The sequence below is a fragment of the Echiichthys vipera genome, assembly GCF_963691815.1.
Source record: "Echiichthys vipera genome assembly, chromosome: 20".
Taxonomy (NCBI): Eukaryota; Metazoa; Chordata; class Actinopteri; order Perciformes; family Trachinidae; genus Echiichthys; species Echiichthys vipera.
The window spans coordinates 11,256,311-11,282,975 of NC_139845.1; the positions used below are offsets into that span (position 1 = coordinate 11,256,311).

At 40.4% G+C, this 26,665-nt stretch overlaps 1 protein-coding gene across 3 annotated transcripts in view; it reads right to left on the reverse strand.

Moving 5' to 3' along the window:
• ptpn12 (protein tyrosine phosphatase non-receptor type 12) overlaps nucleotides 1–25,586 on the reverse strand; it is a 46,325-nt gene extending 20,739 nt beyond the window's left edge. For 2 of the 3 annotated variants that reach the window (XM_083934844.1, XM_083934846.1), the window contains exons 1-8: nucleotides 25,073–25,586; nucleotides 7,086–7,194; nucleotides 4,808–4,884; nucleotides 4,512–4,607; nucleotides 3,922–3,960; nucleotides 2,135–2,206; nucleotides 1,755–1,814; nucleotides 1,092–1,234 (exon numbers count right to left, since the gene is read on the reverse strand). In XM_083934844.1, the coding sequence (XP_083790970.1) occupies nucleotides 1,092–1,234; nucleotides 1,755–1,814; nucleotides 2,135–2,206; nucleotides 3,922–3,960; nucleotides 4,512–4,607; nucleotides 4,808–4,884; nucleotides 7,086–7,194; nucleotides 25,073–25,174 (698 nt within the window). In that variant the 5' untranslated portion in view covers nucleotides 25,175–25,586. The remainder of the gene's footprint in view (nucleotides 1–1,091; nucleotides 1,235–1,754; nucleotides 1,815–2,134; nucleotides 2,207–3,921; nucleotides 3,961–4,511; nucleotides 4,608–4,807; nucleotides 4,885–7,085; nucleotides 7,195–25,072) is intronic. The other variant, XM_083934845.1, reaches the window with a different exon arrangement.
• Between the last annotated feature and the right edge of the window lie 1,079 nt (nucleotides 25,587–26,665).

Consider the following 26,665-nt stretch of genomic DNA (forward strand, 5'->3'; position numbering starts at 1 on the left):
CACAGACACACACTGAAGAACTTCCTCCCTCTCATCACAAAACATTCACTTAAAAACACACTCTGCCCAAATATCAGCTCTGGATTTCTACTCTCAAGGCCACATAAAGAGAATATGTACAGACAAACACTCAACCGCGTGTATGAATGTTTGTCGGCAACAACAAGACCTCGCCCAGACAGGATGGAGACAGGATCTTAAGATTACGTGGCATCATGTCAGACACATAAAATCATAATACGTTATCTCATGCTGTCAGAGAGCCTCTGCTACTCTAACAAGCACAGTTTGTCCACACACACGCAGTACGGTGCACATCAGCTCATGGCATGTTTACAGACGCAGGGAAGCAGCTTTAAGTCCTGCTGTGTAACAGAGGAATCAGGAAATGTCTTCAGGCTGCTCATTATAGCTGATTACACACACATGGACACTGTGTGTGCTGTGTGTGTACCCATGCATGTGTGCAGCAGAGGACTTACATATATAGCCACATGAATCAGTGTGTTTTCAGTCTTGTGGACTACTTCACCATTTTAAGTTGTTTATTGGTGGACATGGTGCAGTCATGTTGTGAATGTAACATTGCCTGGACGAATAACGCCTCAGCATACAGTAATCTTATGGAATAACTGTAGCTGTGATACGTTTCCAATCAGATTAACTGAACTGAAACAACCGAATCGACAGAATATATCAGCTGAATATTAAACATTAAATCTAGCTTTTGCAAGGAATAGAAGTGTGCCGGGTGTAGTCGTGACTGCAACAATTCACTGCAGTGTTGAAACTTGATTTCAAAACGCACAAACCAATGCCCAACACCTGTTGTACATTCTTACTGCCTACTCTCAGAAAACCACTGGCAATCTCATGACTCATTCAATTCAAGAGCATAAATATGAAAGAATGTGACTTAAGTCTTAATCCACAAAGAGTGATTTTTTTTAATGCATATACCACATATTGTACTGCATACAACATGACGATGACTTGATTTTCTCATTTGAAATCAGTCTCTGTTTTAAATGTTGCATACATGGGTGGATTTGTCCCTGTACAGTGTGTGTGTGTGTGTGTACTGTGCCTACCTGCAGTGCACACATATAGGAACATCGTCATTCTCTTGATATTCTCTCATAAGTCCGATCATATCCAGTATGGAGTCAAATGATGAGGGGACGTCGTGATCTGGCCAGTTCATATAATGGAACTGTGTTAGCCTCCGAGTTTCCTGCAGGGAGACATACGCAGGAATATTTTTAAAGGTTTAAAGGTCGATGGAAGGTCGGCAAATTGAATCATCAAGAGGAGAACATGAATGTGTGGGCGACTTTTTACTATGAGCATTTATCTAATGTTCGTGGAGTTGTGTGGTGATAAAAACAAGTTGGTTTCATTGTTTTTCTAAAATGTTGTTGCCCAAATGAATAAGGTTTATTATTTTCATGTGATTTTGCGTACATGTGCCATTCCTTCATATGAGATATACCAACGATAAAGGTCCCATATTATGCTACTTTTCAGGGTTTACATGAGAACAAATCTGGGCAGACTTAAATGTTCAAAAAACACGGCATTTCTCTGTGGATTCATATGGACTGTCGACCTGCTTTATAATAAATGAATAAAAACTATCGCTATCAATATTGCATTATTGATTTTTCACTGTGAGGACTGACAGGGATAAAAATTATTTTATCAATAAAACAAAGTGTAAAGAACAGAAAAGAGCAATTAGGGAGATAACTTACATTCTCATACTCCACCGTCAAAGTCCTGATAAAGTAGTCTGTTCTGGCCTGCTCTGACTCCTAGAAAAACAGAGACAGGCAGAACATGTATTCAGAACTCGACTAAAATGGTCACTGGAACAAAATGTGAGATATGCAGGAGTCAAGAACAACAGACCCCCCCCACACACACACACACACACACACACACACACACACACACACACACACACACACACACACACACACACACACACACACACACACACACACACACACACACACACACACACACACACACACACACACACACACACACACACACACACGCACACGCACACGCACACGCACACGCACACGCACACGCACACGCACACACTATTAGAGATTTGTCTACTTACACAGGAGATTCTGAAAGGACCAAAACTCATGGGCTCCTCCCCGAGTAATGGGAAATACCGTTCACACTTTTTCTAACCAGAGAAGAAAAACAGGAGTTAGGTTTGGCTGAGAACAGTAAAGCAGACAAATACCACAGCTTCCTGTGCACACACACACCTTCGGGCTTGAAATAAAACATTAACGTGACATGTGGAACGCTGACAATGACACTTATGGAAAAACAGGGACTAAATACACATAATTTATATACCTACATGTGCAAAGCAGACCTTACAGATGCATATGCTAATTACTTGAGCTTTCAGTCACGCTTTATTAATAGTTCAGTGAACATATTGATGTCTGGGGCTTTGGTAAATGCCTTTAGCGACCCCTCAATATTTCTTTTCACATACACAAATATACAAGCAGAAAAATGCATGAAAGAGTAGAAATATCTTCACCAAGGCAAAACAATCCTCTAAATGTGTTATTTTACACCAACCAGAGTTACTCAACTCATGTTAACTCATGTGTAACAATAGAAATGATTATTTGTAGTGTTTATCTGTAACACCTGAACACTACAAGTTGCCGTTATGTAAGAGTGCAAGAAAAAGAGTTAGCATAGACATTTAAACAAATAGCTAAATTGATAAATAGTAGAAAAATGTAGCTAAAATAATGACTGAACCAAATGTTTAGCTAAAGCAATGGATATACGGTTGAAATAGTTAAAAGTAATGCGTAAATGGTTGTAGTAGTTTGCTAAAAGTAGACTAAACAGTTCAAATAATTAGCTTCTAGCTAAAGTACTGGAGAAACTGTTAAAACAGTTAGTTAAAAGAAAAGTTAATGGATAAAAGGTTGTAATAGTTGTTAAATGGATAAACTTTTGAAATATGTAGCTAAAAGTAGGCTTAACGGATCAGCCGTTCAAACATTTAGCTTCATTAGTTGTAGTATGATTGCTGACCATGTTGTACTGTATGAAAAAAATATAAAAATATCTATTCATGTATTATGAATAGTGTTATACATTTGTTACATAAATTTGGAATTGATAAAGGGGTACGTGAGTTAATCCTACCAAAAAGCTTTTTGAACCACTAGACTACAGAATCAAAGAAAAAATAATGCTACTTTACATTTTTAAGATTCAGGCAGACAACTGGGACCGAAAACATTCTATAATCATCAAAACTTATATAATTACTATATACTATATATACTGTATATACTATACTATATAATTACTTTTCGAGGACCCATAGTAAAACTGAACATAACAGAATACTATAGTATACTTGACTCCAAATGTTAATTACTGGATGAAAATAAACAGCAAGCTTTTTCAATCCCTAACAGTTGGTTGGAATGTGCGTGTATGCACTGTCAAGATTGTTAGTTTATTTTGTTAATCGCTATTTTTTTTTTTCAACAAGGAGGGAGACACAGAACGCTAGGAGAATATGAAGGAATGTACGTGATAGTAAACAAAGCGCTGTCACACATAGATGCATCTTACAGCTACGTCACGCCAAGAGCTACAGAAAATAAATTGGCCGTTATTTTACATTACGTGGGCGGTTATCCAACGGGGATAACTGTAACAATGAATTTCATTCAACAGAGCTCCGTGACTTTTGAAAAACTTTCAAGGATTTTACTCATTTTTGAGACTTTTCCGGGCCTGGACAATGAGAATTTTGAAATCCATGGCCGTGGGAACTGACACACGTACGTACACTTGCATGCTATGCACTGACACAAACACACATGAAGGGATTAAACATCAGGGCCTTACCCTTCCCATCTCAAACTCTCGACAAGCCATTACAATAACCTGCAGAGACAGAAACAGAAAGGATTACAAACAATATTTATACTCTCTCACAGTGAAAATCATACATTTCCAAAAATATGAATCGTAAATGTAATGCTGTAGTTGCCCAAAATGAGGTCCAGACACTGCAGAATATGAAAAAAATGAAATTGAGAATAGACCTCTCTTTATTTTGCAGTCTTCAGATCATTTTTGATCATACGTTTCACTCTTATATCTACATCTCACATCATTCTCTTTGATCCTGCAGGAGTAATTATTACAGCAGCAATCTCGAGCTGTTCAGAGTGCTACAGTAGTTAAACCCAATCACAGCACCCTCCTTTTCTATCCATCTGGTTCAAGGATAAGCAGTCCCCGTCTGCCTGACGACCATGTGAAATATTTTTTTCAATTACTGTAATGCTTTTTAATTATTAAACCCAATTTTGTACAGATTTCTATTCCTATTCAGTAAAAATTCAAGTTATAAAGAGAGACTCTCATCTTAACACCCATCTACTCTATTAATCCATCTCTCCTGCGTTTTTTGTCCAAAGAGCAATACTCACAGCTACATTATACTCCCAGTTCATCCTCCAGAAGTCAATGACAGTGTTCTGCAGTGGGCCCTGAGTTGCAATATAGGCCTCTGGGCCATCCATACCCTGAAGGGAGCAATGGGGAGAAAGGGAGAGAAAGTAAGATCACAAATCCACAGGGTTTTAAAAACACATCTTCTGTAAAGCACTTTCTCAACAAAGGATATTCCTGTGATTCAAATAGCACTTTGTACAAAGCATATTTTCCTAACACAGTCATCAAAGTGTCAAACAACACAAGTAACGTCAGCTGCTTTTTTTTTTACCTTGATGAAGTTAGCGTTGACATAATCTGAGTCCTGATTGGTCGTTTTTAACGTCAGCTTCACCCTAGTGTGATCAACTGGGGAGGAAAAAGAGAGAGAATTATTTACTTTGATGCATCTGAGATATTTTCTACTTGTAGAGACAGTTGATGAAAGAAAATGTGACACAGAGAAAAAGAGGATGGAAAGAGAAAAAAGGAGAGAATGGGAAAGAGGGAGAGACAAACGAGGGCAAACTGGAGAGAAACGTAATGCAAAGAGGTAAATGGATTCACAGCAACATCCTCCTTCTTACGTGTGTGTGTGTGTGTGTGTGTGTGTGTGTGTGTGTGTGTGCGTGTGTGTGCGTGTGTGTGCGTGTGTGTGTGCACATCTGTTACGGATGAACCAGTACTTCCTTTACCTTATCCTCAGCTCATTCACTAAAGAACTTGATTAATGAATGGATGGACGGACAGAGGAGAAAAAGAGGATGAAGGTATAAAAAACAGTAAGTAGGACAGATGTTGGGTCATGGGAGCCTCCAATGAGGTCATTAAGTGCAGTGAGAGCTCTCTGCACGTGACCTGTTGCAACATACTGGATATCTGTATTTGCTCTACATGTATATATGTGTACTGTACATATTTGTTATGAGTTGAGTGAATTTAAAAACATCTTTCTCTTTCCAATCTCTAGCTCCTTTCTGTCACTCCCGATCTATCTGTCTCTACCTACTTCCTTTATCTGACCAGGTAGAAATGTTGTGTACAGTTGAACAGTGCTTGAGGTATAGCATTAAATGTGTTTTTTTTCCTAGCGCACAAAGTGACTTATCTTGAAAGCTGAGGACATAAATGCATGATATTTTAATGCTGCTGTCATGCAGGACACAAGCTTTCGTACAGATTATATTGTCAAGCGTCTACATTTGGAAAGGGATTAAATTCTCATTTAGGGGGTGTGAAAACCACTTCTGCCAGATCTGGTATAATCCTTCTCACAAAATAGCCTCGATTAAAAGTGTTTCACATAACAAATGTCGACTTCTTTATCTGTTGTCTATATTTGAACTGAACTTGCAATAAATCATTTAAACCTTCTTCCTTATCCAACTGGATCTTTCACTCTGAAAATGCCAGATCAAAAAGAGTTGCAAATAAGATGTGCTACAGTTATTCATGGCCACACAGTAGGGCTACCACTGTAATCCAGCTGCAGACATAGTGAGGTTCACAGAGTGCTGAAATAGACGAAGGCCACTGAGGGCTAAGTCTTTGCTTGATAACGTGAATCTAAATTTTGCACATTTTGTCCAAGGTTTGCTGTTGGAGCATCATTTTGCTACATTGCAAGGTAGATGAAGGGAGATAAACAAGATAGTGACAGAAAGCAAAAGTAAAACATGACACCCAGGAGCTACACTTGCTGCAGACATGAGGCTACTTCACATGCAAGTGATGTTTTTCAACTCGACCGTTCTGTTGCGTGCTCCATCAGTCAAGCAGTAAGCGAGCGTATTTAAAATGTGCTTGTAGTGTTCAGTTTGTTGTTGAAACTAGAAAGCTATTAAGAGATTTGTCCCTCCCATTCACATTAAAGTAATTCTAACCTTTCTGGCATTTTTAACACTTTTCTTTTATAATCTTTAAATGCTCCTACTAGGGGCGGCCGTAGGGTCGGTGATTAGAGCAGTCGCCCCATGTAAAGAAGTGAAGGCTGAAGGTCCTCGAGGCAGCAGCCGCGGGTTCGACTCTGACCGCGGCCCTTTGCTGCATGTCTCCCCCCTCTCTCTCTCACCCCATTTCCTGTCTGTCCTATACGATAACGATTTAAAAAACTGCCAAAACAATAATCTTAAAAAAAAAGCTTCTTCTAAGTATGGCACACTAAAACATAAAAAAAACAATCACTTCATTCGGTCTGAATAAAATGATTTGACGAGCTTCTTGCTGCTCATGCTGCATTCGAGTGCCAAGTTCGAAGTTTCGATCCTCCAACTAGGCGAAGTGCACTGGAATGCCTGTCAAAGTGGAACCTCCTACTAGCGAATTTGGGGTAGGTCGATCCCCCTTGAATTCAGTAGTAGGACTTTGACACTTTGACAGGCATTCCAGTGCACATTGCCTGGTTGGAGGTCCGAAACCTCTGACTTCCCATAGCACTCGAACGCAGCATTTCTCTCAGCGCACGTGTCAGAGGAGCGTCAGAGGTCAGGCAGGGGGGCAGGGAAAGAAAGGTAAGAATTTCTTTGATAGACTAAATATGAACATGCATTTGTTGAAGTTCTGATACTTACATGGCAGTATATCTTTATATCTGTTCTTCTTGACATTCTCTTCCTTCTCTCCTACGTTGGTGGGGTAGATCTTCTCCGTCCGGTATTTAGTCGATAACCTTCGTAACCGCTGGAATAAATAAAAAGAGAAGAATATATTTAGTAAATAGTAATGCATTATCTTTCTATCTATCTTTTCTCTCTTGCCTACACAGATAAATATTGATACACTTCAGTATTGCAATATTATGTTTTGGTCTACTGTATCAATCCCCAAAACCCTATTGATTTTTAATAGTTTAAATGAGCTATTATGACAGTTTTCCAAAATATATCACCTTGCCTGAAGTATCACAATGTACTGAATTGTTACCTTTGTACCATGATGCGTATTATAAATAGTATAAATGGAGCCACAAACGGAGGAGAAGCGATATGATTTACACTCATTATGGGAGTACTTTGACAGCATATCAGAGCAGGATCGACCTGTGATACAAGTCAGACAGAAGTCAGTCTTTATAGCAGCATCACAACACTCGAAATATAGAGAAACCTTCAGAGAGTTGAGTTTCAGTGAAGCTTTCTTTTATCATAGCACTGGCCACCCTTCAGCAATCCCACCACTACCCCCACACATCCTACTGCTCTTCCTCGCATGAAGTGCATTAAGTTAAATGTGGCCAAATCTAATAGTAGCTGACACTGATGAAGACACATTTAGTTAATGGGAAGAGAACAATTACAGCGGCTCTTGTCTGACGGCGGGCTAAAGCTCAGTTAGCAGTCCTTTAACTTGAGGTGATTCACAATACACTCCGGTCTATAAGAGACTTATTTGTTAGTACAGGTTTTATACACATATCTTTCCATGTCGTACCTCTGCTCGTCTTAGACCATTGCAGGTTCGTGTTTTAGTTCAACGTTTATCTGCATAGCATCATGTTCAATCAAGCATTCAAGGTGCTCTACGCGATAGTAAAACAGAAATGGTAAATAAATGCACCTACGTACAAAAAATACACATACATCCATGCAGGCAAGGATGCAAATGAACATTTACTTATTCACACATTTTTGCATCAATGTGAGGAAGTGATTTGTCAGATATTTCATTAATTGAAGAATGCATGAAAGGACTTTAAAGGACAAGGACATTTTCTGTTTGCGAGTGAGTGAAAAATCTTTTCCTTTCCTCAAGCTGTTCTAGAGACCATCCACTCCTACTCCTATGCATTTTGTTTAAGACTCTGGGAGATAAAGAAAAGTAACATTTATTCGCTGGCAATCACTTGTTTCATCTCTACTCCACAAGCATTCTTGATGAGAAGAAAGAGACAATGTTTTGGCCGATACGGCTAAATATTACATTACCAACTAGAGCTAAAGACGTTAGATATTGAGAGTAGGGAGACGACTACATATTGGGGGACTTTCTGACACTTCCAGTGAATTTTATCGTGTGACTCTTTCTCATTCATGCCTTGACTGTGACCTCGAGTGTCACGCTGAAACTTTAAAGAAAATTCAAAAGAACAGCAAGACTTTTGAACTGTTAAAGAACTCCTGCTGCTCGACTCTGATAGCGCTCCCATGATATCGCTTTTAAGTGCCTTCTCTTTTATTCTCTCAGCTGGTTCAATCACTTCCTTCTCTCTTTCGGAGAAGAAATTATGCTTCACTCTGCTTTCTCTGCCTCTCTCACTCCCTCCTTCTCTCTCACCGTCTCTGAGAAAGTCAGCGTGGGCGTTCGGGCCGCTGGAGCCTCGTGTGAAAATTTGTCCCACCTCTTCTCTCTGGCAATGACTGCGGGCTTTCCTCGTGTTACTGTGAGAGGGACACATACTGTACATCCTGATTTGCTGAGAACTCTCAAACCTCAAGACTTTTCTTCCTGTCCCTGTTTCCCCTTACACTTCAAAATGTGTGTCAAAACATCGACTTCTGTGCTTTTGCAGAGACACTTACAACAACTTGTAACAACACACACCGTCGGAAAGGCAAAGACACACCAACAGACAAAAAAACGATCCTAATACAAGAAAACATAGAACCTGATGAGAACTTTAAACTACAACATTGTGAGAACATCTGTCCCATTTAGTTTCAGCTTTGTTTGCCGTACATACTGCTGTCTGTGTATCTCTCTCGCATTATGCTGTGTACATTGTTAGACATAATATCCTAGTGTCAACTGAGTCCAAGTGCATTTTTGCTTAACAGGTCCCATATTGTAAAAAAGTGAGATTTCTATGTGTTTTTTGATTGTAAAGCAGGTTGAGGTGCTACGTTAATACTGTGAAAGTATCAAAATGCTCGATCCCCAGAGAAATGCACACAGCTTGTACACATACATGTAACTATACTATATATACTGTAGGTAGAAAGTGCTGTTACAGTGATTCACCGACTGCAATCAGGGCTCCAGACTTACTTTCCTCCCAAGAGCAGTGTGGCACCCAAATGAAAACTTCAGTGGCACAACCATAAATCAACGTGCTAACCAAGTATTCACATTTCTACTAGTTGTCACTGTATTACTAATAATTACTTTGATAATAGATGCAGAAATTACAATGTGCTTTTTCAAATTCAGTGTCACATTTTAATATGCCCTTTTGAAGATGCAACATAGAAGGTGAACCGACTGCACCATCGCTGTCATGACAGTACAATATTAAAAATATATACATTTAGAATTAGTGATTGGAAAGTATAGTTTTAATTAATTTTTAATACAATGTTACGTTTTTACTGTACAGGAAATATCCAAGGGCATTTGATCCAATATTGCAGAGTGAAAAGTTCTGTAAGTTTGTGAAAAGATACCGGAGGTCATCTAAAACGCACCTGAAGTGAGTTCAGTTTGATTATTTCACGTGGTGTGTTCATGTAAAGTTAATTCTTCATCCCCTCTCTGCATGTAAGAGTTTTATACTGCAGAGACAGAATGACGGTAAAGTGTTTATCCTTCATGTCCGCTCACTCTAAATAGTTTGAATGAATGTACCATAACTATCACAATATAGGTGTACTACATAGATCAGGGCAGCTGGTTTGACTCCGGAGAAGCAAAAAGCGTCTCTCTTGACCGCAGTGATTATCTGGCGGCGATTCTCTATCCTTCTCACACTCAATGGCCTGCCAAATATTTGTTTAACGTGTAAGAAAAAAGGGCAAATTCCTGGTCGCACACGTGCAACAAGGTGTAAAATTCGGTCGCACACTCAAATTTTGGTCCCGGTCTGGAGCCGTGTGCAATGACAGTGCAGAGACGCTGAGAGCACAGGCATTAAAACTGAGTCTCAGACAGAGGGTGAATACCAGCATGAGAAAAGAAATGTTTTATGAACATTAAAGCATGTAAACATGTTCTAGAAGAAACACAAAATTACAAAAACCTGAAAGTGAGCATAATATAGGACATTTAATCTTGCATGTATATAAACAATTCATAAGACATCATTTCCAGAACAGGTAAAGAAAACTGTAACCCAGATGAATCTCTCTCCCCCCACAAGTTGCCTTTAGGGCTGGAACTAATGATGTTTTTCATTATCGATTAATCTGCCTATCATTTTCTCAATTAATAGATTTTTTGGGTCTATAAAGTGTCAGAAGTGTGAAAAATTTTGATCAGTGTTTCTCAAAGCCCAAGATGACGTCCTCAGTCATCTTATTTTGTCCACAACCAATAAGATATTTATTTTACATCATCATGCAGAGTACGGAAACCAGAAAGTAAACTTGAAAGTTGAAAACTAATTGATAAACTGAATGATGGTTGCAGCTCTAGTCGCCTTTTTTAGCTACAGGGCTTCAGTACTTTTACAAACCGACAAGCTGACTGCTATACTGAATACTCTACTGACACACACATTATTACTAGCAGCACAGAGGCACCCTAAAGACATAATGAGTTTTTCACCTTTCATTTTGTATTACTCGTCTTTCTACACCACCACGAAGAGCTGAGGGAGAGGAAACAAGCGAGAGCAAAGGAGTCTGAGAGAAAGCGAGGTACACACAGAGACTGTGGGCGGTAACACAGCTGTGTGCGTGTGTGTGTGTGTGTGTGTGTGTGTGTGTGTGTGTGTGTGTGTGTGTGTGTGTGTGTGTGTGTGTGTGTGTGTGTGTGTGTGTGTGTTCGTGTGTGGTAATAGCATTAGAACTCCTCTGGCCTCATGTGAATTACATTTCCAACAGAGGTCTGCTTCTGTGCTGGGCCAGAGCCCGGGATGACACACACAGACACACATACACAAATACACACACAAATACACATACCTAAGACACACAATGAGCAAGAGAAGGCAGGGAACAGTGATTTGTGATGGTTTGTGAGTCCCCCAACCCACAAAACACATTATGTGGAGACAAACATGCACACAATTGCGCCCTCTAACACTTTAATGATGATAAGTGATTTTCCCTTTGTAGCTTTTTTCACTTCATTCACAGTGAACTGGGAAGTACAAGTTGATTCTCTCATTAAAGCAGATGGTTTCTGACATTTTGTACCATCTTTAAGGATTGTTAAGAGCTTGTATAATCATGGAGGTCAAGTTGCAGAGGATTAGCCACAGGAAAAAAATCCAAGAAAATAACTTAAGTTCATTTCAGCACTTGTAATTCCACGCTTAAACGCCTCTCTCTCTCTCTCTCTCTCTCTCTCTCTCTCTCTCTCTCTCTCTCTCTCTCTCTCTCTCAGTCTCTCTCTCTCTCTCTCTCTCTCTTCTCTCTCTCTCTCTCTCTCTCTCTCTCTCTCTCTCTCTCTCTCTGTCTCTCTCTCTCCTCTCTCTCTCTCTCTCTCTCTCTCTCTCTCTCTCTCTCTCTCTCTCTCTCTCTCTCTCTCTCTCTCTCTCTCTCTCTCTCTCTCTCTCATCTCTCTCTCTCTCTCTCTCTATCTCTCTCTCTCTCTCTCTCTCTCTCTCTCTCTCTCTCTCTCTCAATTCAGGGGATCCGCCGGACAAACATTCAGTTTAAGATCTCCTTCTCTGACCTGGCCAACTTTTACATTAACAACAGCTTGTTTCTATCATCTGGTTGGCAATGACACAACTTCTGTACTAGAAAAGAGCAAGTATATCAGCTGTTTATCAACTGATAATAGGTTTAAAAAGCCATATCAGAATCAAATAATAAATGAGGGATGCAGAACTTTCTACCTACATTCACTATAGTTGTGACAACTGTACAGAAGTCGTAACGCCTATTTAAGAGGCACAGTTTCTGAAAACAGGCTGTGGGTTGAGCGTTTTAATACTTTTACAGTATTTATATAGCATCTAAACCTGCTTTATATTAAAAAACAAATAGAAAACTCATGTTTTACAAAATGGGGCCTTTAAATAAAAAATGCATATGGAATCAGTTGGCACTCGATTAGTAAATACATCAGTGCAATCTGGTGGTAAGTTATAGGCTACACTGTCAGATTATGCTGTACAAAAACATTCAATTTTAAGCATAGCATACTTAAATGCAGACTGGGTGTTTTTCCATGCACAATAATGTCAAGAGACATCTGACTTCCAGTTTAACCCTCGAAATATGGATGATGTGACACTGAGAGGCTGTGAGGGATATTTTATAGACAGCGTTACAAAATGTCCCAAAAACACCTTTGAATAACCATTTATAGTCAATTTCAACCATTCATCAGGCTGATAACCTAATTGATGATAATAAAAATACACCTCACACATAGAGATGCTATACTATATTCAAATTTCAGCTTTTATCAATTTGACACGTCATCGTTGCGTGAAAAAAAACTTGGATGGAGACCCAGCTACTGTCTAACTCCCCATTTTTCTCTTTACTTTCCATTGTTCCACAGACAGACCCTGTTTCTAATTACTCTTACTTCCTCTGTTACGTAAAACACACAAATACGCGCACACACACACGCGCTCACAAAGACAAATAATGGGTAAGCCTGGAGGATGCAGAAAGAAATAAAGCAGCGCCTGCTGCTCTGTACCTTTTCTAAACTAATGGACAAGAGAGGTCGTGCAAGGAAAGAGAAAAAGGGGGAGAGAGAAGGAAAGAGGGAGAGCCAGGGCTTCTAAGAGGCTCTTGGTAACGAAGCTAATGTGTTCTTTCTTTTTTCCTTGTTTCTGTCGTCCATTCACACGCTCTCTTTACACGCTCTGTCGTTTCGCACTAGCTTCTGTCCTGAATGGAGAGGGGGGGGGGGGGGGGGGTGTGCAAGAAGGGGCAAAGAAAAGCAAACATCCTTGTATCTAACACTACCGAAGTGTACGCTTCTATTCTTCTTCTCTATTCTTATTTGTAGCACAACAGTTAGCGGTGTATCATTTCTCCAACAAGTGGTGGAGCAACGCTGACAGGAGAAATAACACGACTGACAGAAACAGAGAAGAGAAAGAGGAGGCAGTGTGAGAGACTGATGAGAAGAGGAGCACTTTCCTCTATTCCTCTCATCCATCATTCTGTCCATTCTTGTCATGCTGAAACTACGCTCACTGTCAATATCAGTTACGATGACTCAATTATTTGATTACTTGACAGCTGAAAGTTTTTTTTCAAGCATAATTGCCAAATATTTGGCTGTTCTAGCTCGTCATTTATGTCAGTAACCTGAATATCTTTGCCTTTTGCACTGGTTGGTGTTTTTCACTGTGTGTTTTGTAAGACAGTTTAATGTATCACTTAACTGCTATTATGTATTATTACAGAGAAATACAGCAAATTATCATGTTTGAGAAGATGGAACTTGGTTTATGTGTTTTATTTCCTGATTCAAATATGAATCTAATGGTTAAGTGGTTATCCAAATCGTTTTAAATAGTCTAAACTATGGCTGCATGAAAACAGGAAAATATGCAATTACTTGAATATCGTAATAACAATAGTACTTGCTATAAACTACACAATAAAACTAGACTATATTAAAGTGTACTCCATCAGTCCTGCCTTTATTCTGCTCAAATACAACAAATTGTTTGTAGAATAAATTATTTTATTGAACAAACTGAACATTGAACTGAACGTAATTGCAAAAAGTATAGTTATATTTAAAGTGCATTTTCTTTCTACTAACTAAAAAAATCCATTTCACAATGTGTTTATTGCTCAAGTGGATTTTGCGATGTGATTTTAAAAAGCCATTAATTGGGCAGCCCTAGTCTTAAACTAACATTTTTTCCATCATCGATTAATCTGCTTTTAATCCTCTATATTTCTGTCTTGTATGTCAATCCGGAATCAAAAGATATGAAAATAAGCATATTTTTATTAGTTCATGATATGAATTTATGTAAAAGAAAAACCACAAGTTCTCATATTTAAGAGCCAAGAACCACTGAAGCACTTTTGTTTCAGATATTCTCTATTAGTTATAAAAACTGCTTGTAGCCCAGCTGACTTTGCAGAAAATGGTTAAACGGATTTGTACATTTTAAACAACTGAGGTTAAGAATAAAAAAGCAGTGACATTGTTTTACCCCTATCATTTGCACCTTTATAAGTATGTTATGCATAGAAGGTACAGAGCATCACAGGAAACACGTCTCTTCTCAGGAAAAGGAAGTTACCGAAACACTAGAAAACTTTCATCAGAAAGCTTTTTTCATGGTTTTCACACATTTAAGAGACAAGCGCACACTGAAACCACTTACCCCGCACTGATGTGGTCCTGTCTGCAAAAATGTGTGAAGCAGATTACTCAAAATTTAACAGCTGGCGGACATCTGTTAGTAGACGATGTTCACTTGCACATTTGTCACAAGTTCAAATCGTGTTCAACTTTTCAGACAGTCTGAGTATTTTCACGCCTTGTGTTCAGTCGTCCACCAACACTGGTTGGTTGTATTGAAATACAATTGTATCTGTTTTTCATGCATCACTTCCTCACTCCGGTGCTTTTATCGCTCTAATGTCCTCAGTATTAGAAGCACAAATGATCAAATAATACAAAATCTCTCACGTTGCTCCTGTTCCTTTCACACTCATTATTTCTTCCTTTCTACTCCCTTCTGTTCCTATTATTTTCTTACTTTCCATCAGTCAGAAGAGTAAAACAGCATGACTGAGTTGGCCAGTTTCCTGTGAATGCTCGACTTCCACTGCCACACACACACACACACGCATGCACAGGGCGTTGCCCCCAAATACCCAGAGCCGACTTCACAGACCCCCTTCAGGGTGAGACTGAGTCATGTCTGCTCACAGACATTTCTTCACAATGACTTGACTTGGCCTAAAATGGCTCGAGGATGCCAGGGCAGTTACAGGGCACAGAGAGAGAGAGAGAGCTAGAGAGAGAGCGAGAGAGAGACAGACAGATGGAGAGACAACTACAAGATTAGACAAGGAAATTAGAATAAAGAGATTTTTAAAATGCCAACGGAGATAGACGGAGCACCACAGAGGCACTGTGTGTTGATGTAAATGTAGTAGTTAGTGGATCTAACCTACATTCTGTCTCCTGGCTGAATAAGTCAGCATTGCTGTACTTCCCTGGCACACTGAATAATTCACACACACACACACATATTCTCTTTCTTGAACTCAGCAGTACGCACTGATTGTCAGAAAATATGCTCTTCCTGCAGAAGCAATGGGAGAAAAAGGTTTTTGTGTGTGGTCAGGAAGTGGGGGTGTCGAGCACTGGCAGAGAGGCTGTACTGACGGTCACCACACACACACACACACACACACACACACACACACACACACACACACACACACACACACACACACACACACACACACACACACACACACACACACACACACACACACACACACACACACACACACACACACACACACACACACACACACACACACACACACACACACACACACACACACACACACACACACACACACACACACACACACACACGCTAAAATAGGTCACCCCTTACAAAGCTCTCAGAAAAATCAATCTCCTGCGCTGCGAGCATGCGGGGGGAAAAGATGCACTGCTACAGCACAGAGACTAAAAGGGTCTCTATGAGTCTGTCGCTCTGCTTCTCTCCCTCCGGCCGTTCAATAAGCTTGATTGGCATTCTACCTGCCTTTCTTTCTCTGCGTGTGGCATTTCAGTCCAAAATCAAAAAACTAAATACAATGTGCAAAGTCATGTTAAGCTTAACAGAAAAGGGTAACTGCACCAGATGTTGAACGCATCATATATTAATCAAGTGGATGAAAAAGAATGTGTCCCCGTGAAAGAAAGGGGTCATGATATAAACGGCAGCATGAATCAGCAGCAGCGTTAAAGGAATAGGCTGACATTTTGGGTCATACACTGAGAGTTAGATGAGAAGATTGATTCTCACGTCTGTACGCCTAATATGTAGGTGGAACAAACAGCCAGTTAGCTTAGCTTGGCATCAAGACTGGAAACCACCAGGGAAGTGTATTGTTGTTTTGTGTAAAAGAAAAAAAAACTAATTTTTCAGAGAACAAGTCAGCGTGCCAGGTGTCCACTGTGAATAATCAAGCTCAATCACTAAGGAAATAACACAAAACCCCACCCTGAACCTTTAGCATGAGTCAGGGGGCCGGGACTGTGAGTGTGAGACCTCCTCGTTAGCTTAAGATCCTGACAAAGATAATGTCCGACTACGACTAGCATCAGTTGTCAAGCTGCACACATGCACGCACTGTATGCACACATGCATTGTGCAGTCAATTCCACTCTATGGCTACTGGCTAATATAGGTCAGTGGAGCACTGATAGCATGAGTGGGCACGAACACACACGTGGGGTTGTAACAGCCTGTCATTCACTGGCACAAAGCAGAATGTGCTTTCATTGAATTGGCCATCAGGCTTTCCTTCCTCTCTCTGTCACCCTTTCATTTTCAATTCCTAACCATTGACTTAATCGCTGCACTTCTATTCCGTTATGCAACACAGACAGCCGTTCAATATGAGAACATGACAGACAAAATGCAGAACCTGATGTTAAAAATAGGACTCTCCAAAAGAACCCAAATAGAGTTTTATCACTAAAAACCACAGAATCAAAATAGAAAAGTCTATGTATCGTCTACGTGTGTATGTGGTGGGCGATACGGTCACACTGACTGCAGGAAGCACCTGGGCCGAACTGAAAAGCCACCGTCACTTCTGGGTGCCCGCTTCCTTTAGGACCTCAAATCTCAGCTTGGCAAACGCACCCATATAGCATGCTGCACAGAAAAGACTACTCATACTGCTTCCTTTGAATTAGGAGTCAGTTTGTTTGTGGCTTTTACAACGACAGAAGACAAAACACAGTGGACAGAGACATTAAAAATCAAGAGAGAGGATGTAGTGGGCAAAGAGCTGGAGGGACAGTCAGAGAAACAAATGAGCGGTTTAGGTAGAAATTGAAGCTGTGGAAAAAATGTTACCAATAACGGGATTACTGTCTTCTGGCTCTAATATCACAATATCTGTTTAAATGTGTAAATGGATCAGTGTTTTCCACGCCTGTTTTTATCTGATTTGTACTTCGTGTGACTTTTTCTAATGGCATTATTAAGTACAGAGAAGAAGTAATGTAAACATATTGCATTTCAAACTATGAATGCAAAACTACCATATATACCATACCTAACAATGTGGAGCTAAACAATTACAGTACAGGGGGAAAAAATAAGCAGAGGAGGTTAAGTAAGGTCTTACAAAATGTGACAGAATTAAAGATACAAAACTAGACGCAACACCAAATCAAACTCAGTGGTCATTTGATCTCGACTACACACCTGAAAAGGCTGTGTCAGCTATCGCGTTAACAAAATCTGTCCACAGACAGACAGACAGACAGACATAATGTAAACACCTAGAAAAGTATGCAAAACCACCTCTGTGGGAGTTCCCGCTACAGTAGAGGTCTCCAGGAACAGATTTTGTAATGATGATACACACACACATACACTGCAAGGTGAAAACAATACCTGTGTTGCAGCCGTGCCCGGTGAACACATCACAGTATATGGAGCTATCAGTCTTATAACTTTCATTCAGAGTTTGAGAAGTGTCCTTGACTAAAATAATTACGGACATACTGACTTTCCCTGTGAAGATCAGAATAACATAATGTCCCCCTCCCTCTTCACTATCGATTGTGTCTCTGAAATAAGCTTGAAAACCATAAACCCCCTCTACAGCTCACTGCTTCAATGAATAAATGAAACCATCAACAGGGAAATTACTACTGAACGCACTGAGAGGCACGCACATTCCTGGAGTTCAAACACACAACACAAGACATTTGACACGTTTGAGTTTCAGTTCAAATTGTTGATTTCACCGCCATACTAAGTGGTTAATATTTACCGGTGTTTGCCTGGTTGTAATTTCCCGCTCTAGACTAGGTCTGCTGCAGCGGGTAGATGTGCACGAGCCGAATATAATCCCAATCATCTGGGACGGGAGCTCATTGTGCGTTTAGTGTGCGCTTAGTGTTTGTGTGCGTGTATTGATAATCACTTCCCTGCTCCGATATTCACAGCCCTTATGAGGGGTCAAACCATGCTGGCAAGCCTGATTCTGTAACATGGGATTCTATAAACTCTTACTGGACCACAGGACACGCAAATGCCGCTGGCACGTTTGTGAGTGTGTTAATTTGTGTGTGTGTGTGATGTGTGCCAGTTGCTGTATTGTGTTGCGTCTCTTCTGAGAACCACCCTGCTCGGGGGCAAAAGGCTGGTTTCTGGGTTAAGCCGTGGGAGGGGGGCGGGCCTGTGGCACCAGAGGAAATTGGGAAGTCTTGTTACAGTAACATGAGGCAGGCTTACAGTGGCACACGCACACGCACACGCACACGACCCCTGCAGTGTACCGCCCTGCACCCACGCACACAAACAAGCTAATAAAAGCACACAGCCGTACAAACGCACACCGGGCTTCTCATTTTTTAGCCAGTGATGGAAGATGGCGGAGAAAGCATCATGGCAGATTTGACCAGCTATAAACCCAAACACAAAAACTAGCATGCATCAAGTTCTTAGATACATTTACTAACTACTTTTGGAACTTTTTATCACAAGTACTTTAACACAAAATGCAAAAAATATAAACACACGGAAACTCCATAGTCCACACACTATGTTCTGGCACTAGCCTACCACACTACAACAAACGCATCACTGATCAGTGAGATGTTTGTGTGTGGGCTTTCTTTAATACATGGACATAAAGGCTTCCAGATCATGTGCTGCCGGCTCAGACACACACACCTCAGAGAGGACGAGGGGACGCCCCCCAGTGACAGTGAAAATAGCTACTACACAAACCCACAAGAAAACGCACACACACACACACATTGTTGCATCTCATTTTCTTGCCTCCCCTCTGAGAGTTTTATGTCTACCCGACAGGACACATGCTTAGAGAAGCATGTGCGTTTGCACTTTTTCGCTTTCTTTGATGTGCTACATGGGAGTAATCTCACACACACACACACACACACACACACACACACACAAGTCTAAACTACAATGTTGAGCAGGTACGTCTGTATGTCAGTGTATTTAGGAACTATTTCACAGGTAACATGACAGAGGGAACTGATCGCACCGATCTGATTTTGTTTCCGGCTGTGTGTGGTTTATTTCCTGTCTTTACATCATGCTTCTTTTACATCATCCCACTTGAACCACTTTGTACTTGAGAAAATATTTTTACACCTCTACAAGTGTCTTCACCTATCTCATATACACGGGCCGAGATGTCCAGGCATCTGTTCACATGCGGACGTCTGTTCATGTGCCACATGGGGGCATATGAACAGATGGCAAAATTGCAATGTGTTTAAAGACATTTGTTCCTAACTACTTGTTTGACAACAAGTCCGATTTTTTGCCTAAGTTAAATTTGGTGTCTTCTGTGATGTTTTTATCCCGCTGCCAGAGTTTTGAGGTCCACTGCCACTGGGGACAACCCTGCAAAAATGCTTGCGTGCAACACTGAGGAATTTTGGATAAACATCTTCTGTAATAGCATGTTTCTTTTAGGCTGCGTGGTGGTGGCCTAGTAGTTACAGAGGGTTTCCCATAACACAGAGGTCACAAGCTCAATCCCTGCAGCTTGTATGTCTATCATCAACAGCTGTGTGTTCAATCAACCTGGCCTTGAGCTGAACCCTATACACCTCACTCAACGGACTATGAGGACAACTATCACCAAAAATCTATTAAAGGCTTTTTATTTAAAAATATAAATATCAAGAAAGGGAGTCTGCATGGAAGAGGAGCATCTCAAGATTGCTCTTTTTTCTCTCTTTGCCCAAATTAAAGTCTGTGTCGAACTTTATCTGCCCACAGGAAGTGCCACATCAAAACTGAAAATACTGTCTCAACTACAGCAGGCAGTTAGTGCTTTTCACATAGATCGGTGAAGCTTGTTTCACAGAGCAAGATTTGGGGAATCAGCAATATAACTTTGGACACATCCTGTCACACCACAATTTAACACCTCATTCAATGAATTTGAAAGGAAATGCCAAAATGAGATGATTCACTCGTGGCAGCAAAGTGAACCCGCTGCTGAGCTTTTGCGTCTAGTTAAACCTTGATAACCTTTGATACGCAAATGCAATCCTTCAAAAGGGGGCAGATGCACTGTAGAGTCCAGAATAAAGGATGCTCATTTCTTTAAGTACACTTCTTCTTTGGCAAAATAAATCTTCAGTCAAACGATACCTGCATTCAATCCTCTTTGAAACCGGCTCAAGAAAAAAAAGACTATTGCATGGTTTTGCTCACACACTATCACTTCAAAAACTCTCTGATTAAATGTGACGTGTAGCTGCTTCAACCCATACAGTGTCTGTTGTGAAGTCAAGTGTGCTGTTTTAGATGGGAGTTGGCAGTTCAGTGTGCAAGGATGCTTCCATTCACATGATGGGAATTGAATGAAATATAAAAAAGGACTTATTGAGTACTGGTAAGTATTATATATAGACGTCACTGTGTGCTCTTTAAAGTGCTTTAGTTGGAAGGCTGACTATAGCTGCTGCTTGCTAGTTAGTAATGTAGCTGGTGTCATCCGATATTCAGGGTTGTCTTGTATTCAGGCCAATTGCAGTTTACCTCTAGTAATCCTATCCTACCTTCAAAGCGAAAATTACATTTTGAGGGGAGATGATGATGAATTTAGGTGATCATAAACTACATCAAAACAAAACAAAGTAGATTTCCTCTTTTGGATGACTTACTTTGCTACTTTTGGTTTGGTTGGTGTGTGTTTGTTTCTTTTTACCCACTGAATTATATTGCATCTGGCACTCTGAAGAATACATTTTTGCCAAACGTTTCATCTTCTCTGCATGTGTCCATAAAGGTTACCTCTGTAACTGGCTGTTTGTTAAAAAATAAAAAAAACTCTGTGGCTCTCTTACATAAGCGCACTAATAGCTGGTTTGGAAAGCCGTGGGTTGACAGAGTCCGTTGATAACCACCCTTGTGAAACAAGTAAGATTGCCATTGTTTGGTTTTGTGGAACCAGCGACTGCCCAGATGCCCCAATTTTGCAGAACGTGCGTCATGAGACAGACTCCAGAGCTCTACGGTACATAGTTTGCACCTCATCCCATTTGTATCCCTTTGAATGAACAACATCAACGGACCAGATTTGGTTAAAATGATCATACCGTGAGCCTTTTACTGGCGACATACTGCATTATGCATGGTCTCATGCATAAAGCTTAAATCTTTTGTATAGTCACTCGGGTTCTTATACTTGGATGCACCAACATGCAGAGCTAAAATTATAGATACATACTAGCTATAACGCTGTATGTTTGTGATAGTATACAGCAGCAGCATGTAATCTAGCTCTTTGATGACTGTAGCTCTTTGATGACTGTAGGATTATGACAAACGTGTCCAATTTACACCTTAAACTCCAGACTCGAGACTGTCTCTTTTCACTTCATGGGAGGCGCTGACGTACTCGCACCACAAGTATGTGCTGTGTAATTAGATTAGATGTTGATGCGTTTCCATATGAATGTCACAAAACTAAATTGGTAAGAAAACAACAAAACCCTGTACTAATTCTGAACAAGTGGGTTCCAAAAATGAAAACAAACCCAAAAAAAGACACTTCTCACACTTGGGTGCATAAAAGCACCAAAGACAGCATATAATCTCTGACTGGTTGCCCTTCCAGAGCATTGCAATTATGCCTATAAAACCTATTCTAAATATAAATAACAATAGGCAGTTAAAGTGGGTGTTATGTCAGCGTGTTCTGGTGACTCAGTGCGCAAAGGAGCACTCCCCATGCGCTTGTGGTATTGTGAGTTTGACTCCAGCAATTGAAAGCTTCATGCAAGGCTTGAAATTGGTACGACAGACCGGCAGCAACCAGCTAAAGCACTTACTTATGTTGTCTGTGGCTGATGACGAGTCTTAATTGTGCTTGGTACACTGGAACACAGCCCACCTGCGCTCTATCAGAACAAGTTTTTTTGTCCACAAGCTGGTTTGTCTGCTGAATAATTTATATGAAACGAGCAGATGTTGCCAGCTGAGAGTCGCATTTACATGAGTGCCATAAAAGCTGACATTCAGCAAATAACATAATTTCTGTAAATAATCAAATTTAAGAAATCGTTCAAATGGAAGCACTTTAATGGCCCAGAGATGCCGTTCATAGGAGCTGTTTTATAGTCATGTTACTGTCTGAAGGGATGTGTGATAGCCAAAGGGCTTAAAGGAAATAGGTTGTGCTGGAGAAAGAATTACCGGTTGTATGCCAAAAATGCCAATTTACAAAGAAACTGAACAGATATCACATAAACAATCAAGGCACAAATAACAGTGGTGTGGCACGTTTAAAAAAAGGGGGTTTCTGACTGAAAGGCTGCCATTTTCAGTAGCACCAGGGACTGAAGCAATGTTTAATTGCAAAAATGAATACCTCGAGACAGCATCACCTCTTCTATGGTTCCTACCAATGCACAAAAGCAGAGAACTGTGGTAGTTGTAGGCAGTTTGACAAGGCGTGGATGTGTGTAAAGTTATGAATGAGAGGTATGGTGGTGCTAAAAGAAGAACCTATATTTACCCGGTCCACTCTACATGGAGAGTTTAGGATTAAGATGAACCAGCAGTAAAAGAAGTATTAGATAAATGTAATTAAATGACTATTGCATAAACGTTCAAGTAAAAAAGTTTTCATTTCTGATCACATGCATTGCCCTCACCCATAAAGCACCGCCACGCCCCTTGTAGTTGTTTTAGCGCAACATCTGCTAACTCTCTGTTTTGTGAAACACAAACTCAAAGGACAGGACAGACCAAGTCATCAGCACACAATTGGACACATACACAGTTGTCTTCATATCAGAATGAGCGACCTGACAAATTGTGTAGCTTTTTTCCAAAGTGTGCCCAGGGAGTTGATAAAGCTCCAGTTTTAAAGCCAGGACAAAATGTTATGAAATGGGCCAAGAAAGAATGTTGCAAGCTCCAGCAAGCAGCTTGCATGAAGTAGGGAAGTAAGGAGAATGAAGTGTGTGTGCCTGTATGTGTGTGTGTGTGCGTGTGTGCCTTTTGCAACTGTAGGCAAAAGGAGAATACATTAACCGTTCTTACGACAATTAGCCTTTTTCACAAACATTCAGCCTGTAGTTTAAGAAAACAAACACCTTCCTGAAACATAATGTGAATCATAGAAGAATCGAAAACTCACAACATGCTGCAGCAACGAGTTCAACTGTAACTGAGGCCTAATTTCTTCCTAAATCCTTCGAGGCTTTACTTATGGTCACATTAATTTAAACTGAGTAAATTAAATGATTGTGTATCCTCCTCTCAGCACATCATTTACTAACGTATCCTAATCAAAACGCAAACGACAAGTGCCATACTAGTTGTGGCTATTTCAACAATTTCACAAGGCTGGGGCAAGCCCTATTTTGGGGCAGGAGTTGCAACACGACAACATCCAGTGATGCAGTATGGGTAAATGTATGAGTGCAGGTCAGGGGTCATCATACTGCAAATAAAAATATATTATCATAATGTGTTACTTATAAATGTCTCTTTTCCACCTCAAAAGGCCCTTTCCATGTATCAAGAAAATACTAAAGTACGAAAATACAGTAAGATTTGCTCAGTAATTTGAATTATATTCCTTTCAGTGTAGGCTAAAAGACTGAATCATAATCACAAATAGACGCATGTTGCAGCCCATACCTATGGAGAAACAACAAGAGAAGGTAGTTTTATCTTTGGGAAGACATAGCCACTCTATATCCTCCAAATGCAACTCTTTATAATGTAAAATGTCTTTGCGTCCTATTTATATCAATGTGAAAGAAACATAGTGCATTGCACCTGAGAGCTGGGGAACTGTATTTATCATCTAAGTGTATTGATTGAACTGTCTTTGTGTAGATTTATGATCCACTACAGTAAATATCTGCCAAAAAATTCTACTAAAATCAGTCATTCTATTAATATTTCACAGAGATTTCTAGCAATAGACTGTAACAAAAATATGCACCAGATCATACATACAATTAAGCCCAGTTTTAGTAGATATGCATTGCTTTTTAAGTATCAAGAGACAACATCGAGTCACTGCACTGTAACCTAACAATCAGGCATGGTTATCAGACAGCAAAGCCACAATAACACTGCACTTTAGCCCAGCCCAAGCAGCATATGCCTACAGGCTGAGCTATCCCAACAATGCTATGTAAAAAATGATTCAAGGGACAGCAAAGTGACGTGCATCTGTCTTGTTTTGCTGTTCTCTTCATTATTATAAAGAAACCGGAGCCGGTGGTGTTTTCTGTGGTTTGGGAGACAATGCTAGGCCGCCATGTAAAGTCTGGAAATGGGAGGAAAAAGGAAGAGGGCAGTGTGTGGCCGCCCCTGCCTCACCTCCTGCGGGATACAGGGAACCAGGAGGGGAGGGGTGGGATATGGAGGAAAAGGTGGACATTATGGAGGGAGACGTCTGGTTGAGATAGATAGAAAAAAAGATAAAAGGTGAGCTCATGTGAATTGTGGACCCACCATGAAGTCGCTGCCGAAGTTGTCCTCTCCCCTCTCCTCGTCCCCCTCGCTCATGGCCTTCACCCCCTGGATAAACTTTCTAAGGATGCCGGCTTGGTCCATCCTCAGTCCCTCTTCTTGTAACGCCTTTTTCCTTTAAAAAAAAAGACCTCCCAAAGTAGCAAAGGGAGGATAAAAAAAATCCAAAAACCAAACAAAAAAGGACAAGGGGAAGGGACAAATAAAAATAAATAAGCTTCACGGATCCTCCCAGAGAGTCATAGTCGGTCCATAACACCTTCTTTTTGTTAATTATCGCCCCATGTTTGTTTCTCCCTTTGCTTCTTTCTTGTTCTCAACGGTAACGGTTAGTCCCAATGAAAAGCGGCTATCACCGTCTACTAAACACTTCGCGACACACTTCGCAACCACGGCGTCACATCAACTATTGACACTTGGCTCTGTGAGGAAAGGAAAAAAAGATAAAACACAAAAAATCCAGGTCTGGTCAGTCTATCTACCCCTCCCTGTCTAACCTCGGTTGCCACATTCACACACTGCTGCTCGTTACTCGTCTATTGGGGAACATCCGGACTGGGCACAGCCGAGGAGAACACAAGCCCCTCCCCTTCCAGGATTATAGCGGCCTGTGATTGGACAGCTGACACCAGAACTTAGAATATCATTGGCTAACGTGGATGTAGCTCTACCGAAATAACCAGATTTGATTGGGTATAATGTGTGTCCGTCGGTCTGATGCTGTTCGTCATCGCCATTGGAATAAATAAATAAATAAATAGCTGTAATCCCTGACTCTATCTGGCTTTTCATCCTAAACTACATCTTTGATAAAACTGGAGGCCTTTCCGTTCTTTTGAAAGGTATTTTTTACCCAATGGATTACCAATCAAACTATCAACATTTCGTCAACAAATTCAATTCAATTCAATTTCATTTATAGTGCCAAATCATAACAAAAGTTATCTCAGGATAAAGACCATACTCTATGACTTATTTATGATTTACATAGACCCAACGATTCCCCCGTTGAATACACATTGGCAACGAAACCTTCCTTTTAACAGACCGAGTTCTATGGAGGACGGACATCTGTCTGCACCGGTTGGGGAGGAAGAAAAGGAGAGAGAAAGAAAGAAAAGACAGACAGATGGACAGAGAGAGACAAAGACAGACAGAGAGACAATCCCAGAGATGTAAGCAACCACAGCAGTAACAGTAACTATAATAATATCTATGGTACTGTGAATATGACTTATATGTTATAGCAGTTAATATAGTATAATAGTAGAAACAAGCACAGCTAAGGTGATAGAAAATGATAATAATAATAACAACAAACCCTCCTTGCATGGAAGCGTGGCTTTGTCCGCAACTTCTCCCGCCGCAAGGCTTTCCTCTGTAATAATAGCAGTATTCTTATAAGAAACAAATCGCTATTCTTGCTAAAATGGTTTGAAAGAGATATCATCCACATCCTTGATCTTTTTGAGAAATAAAAAGGACAGAAGGGAAGGAGTGGGAGCCACTCACTGTGCAATAATCAACTCATACATGCCTGGACACTTTTCTTTTTTTGTGCAATAACTTAATCCA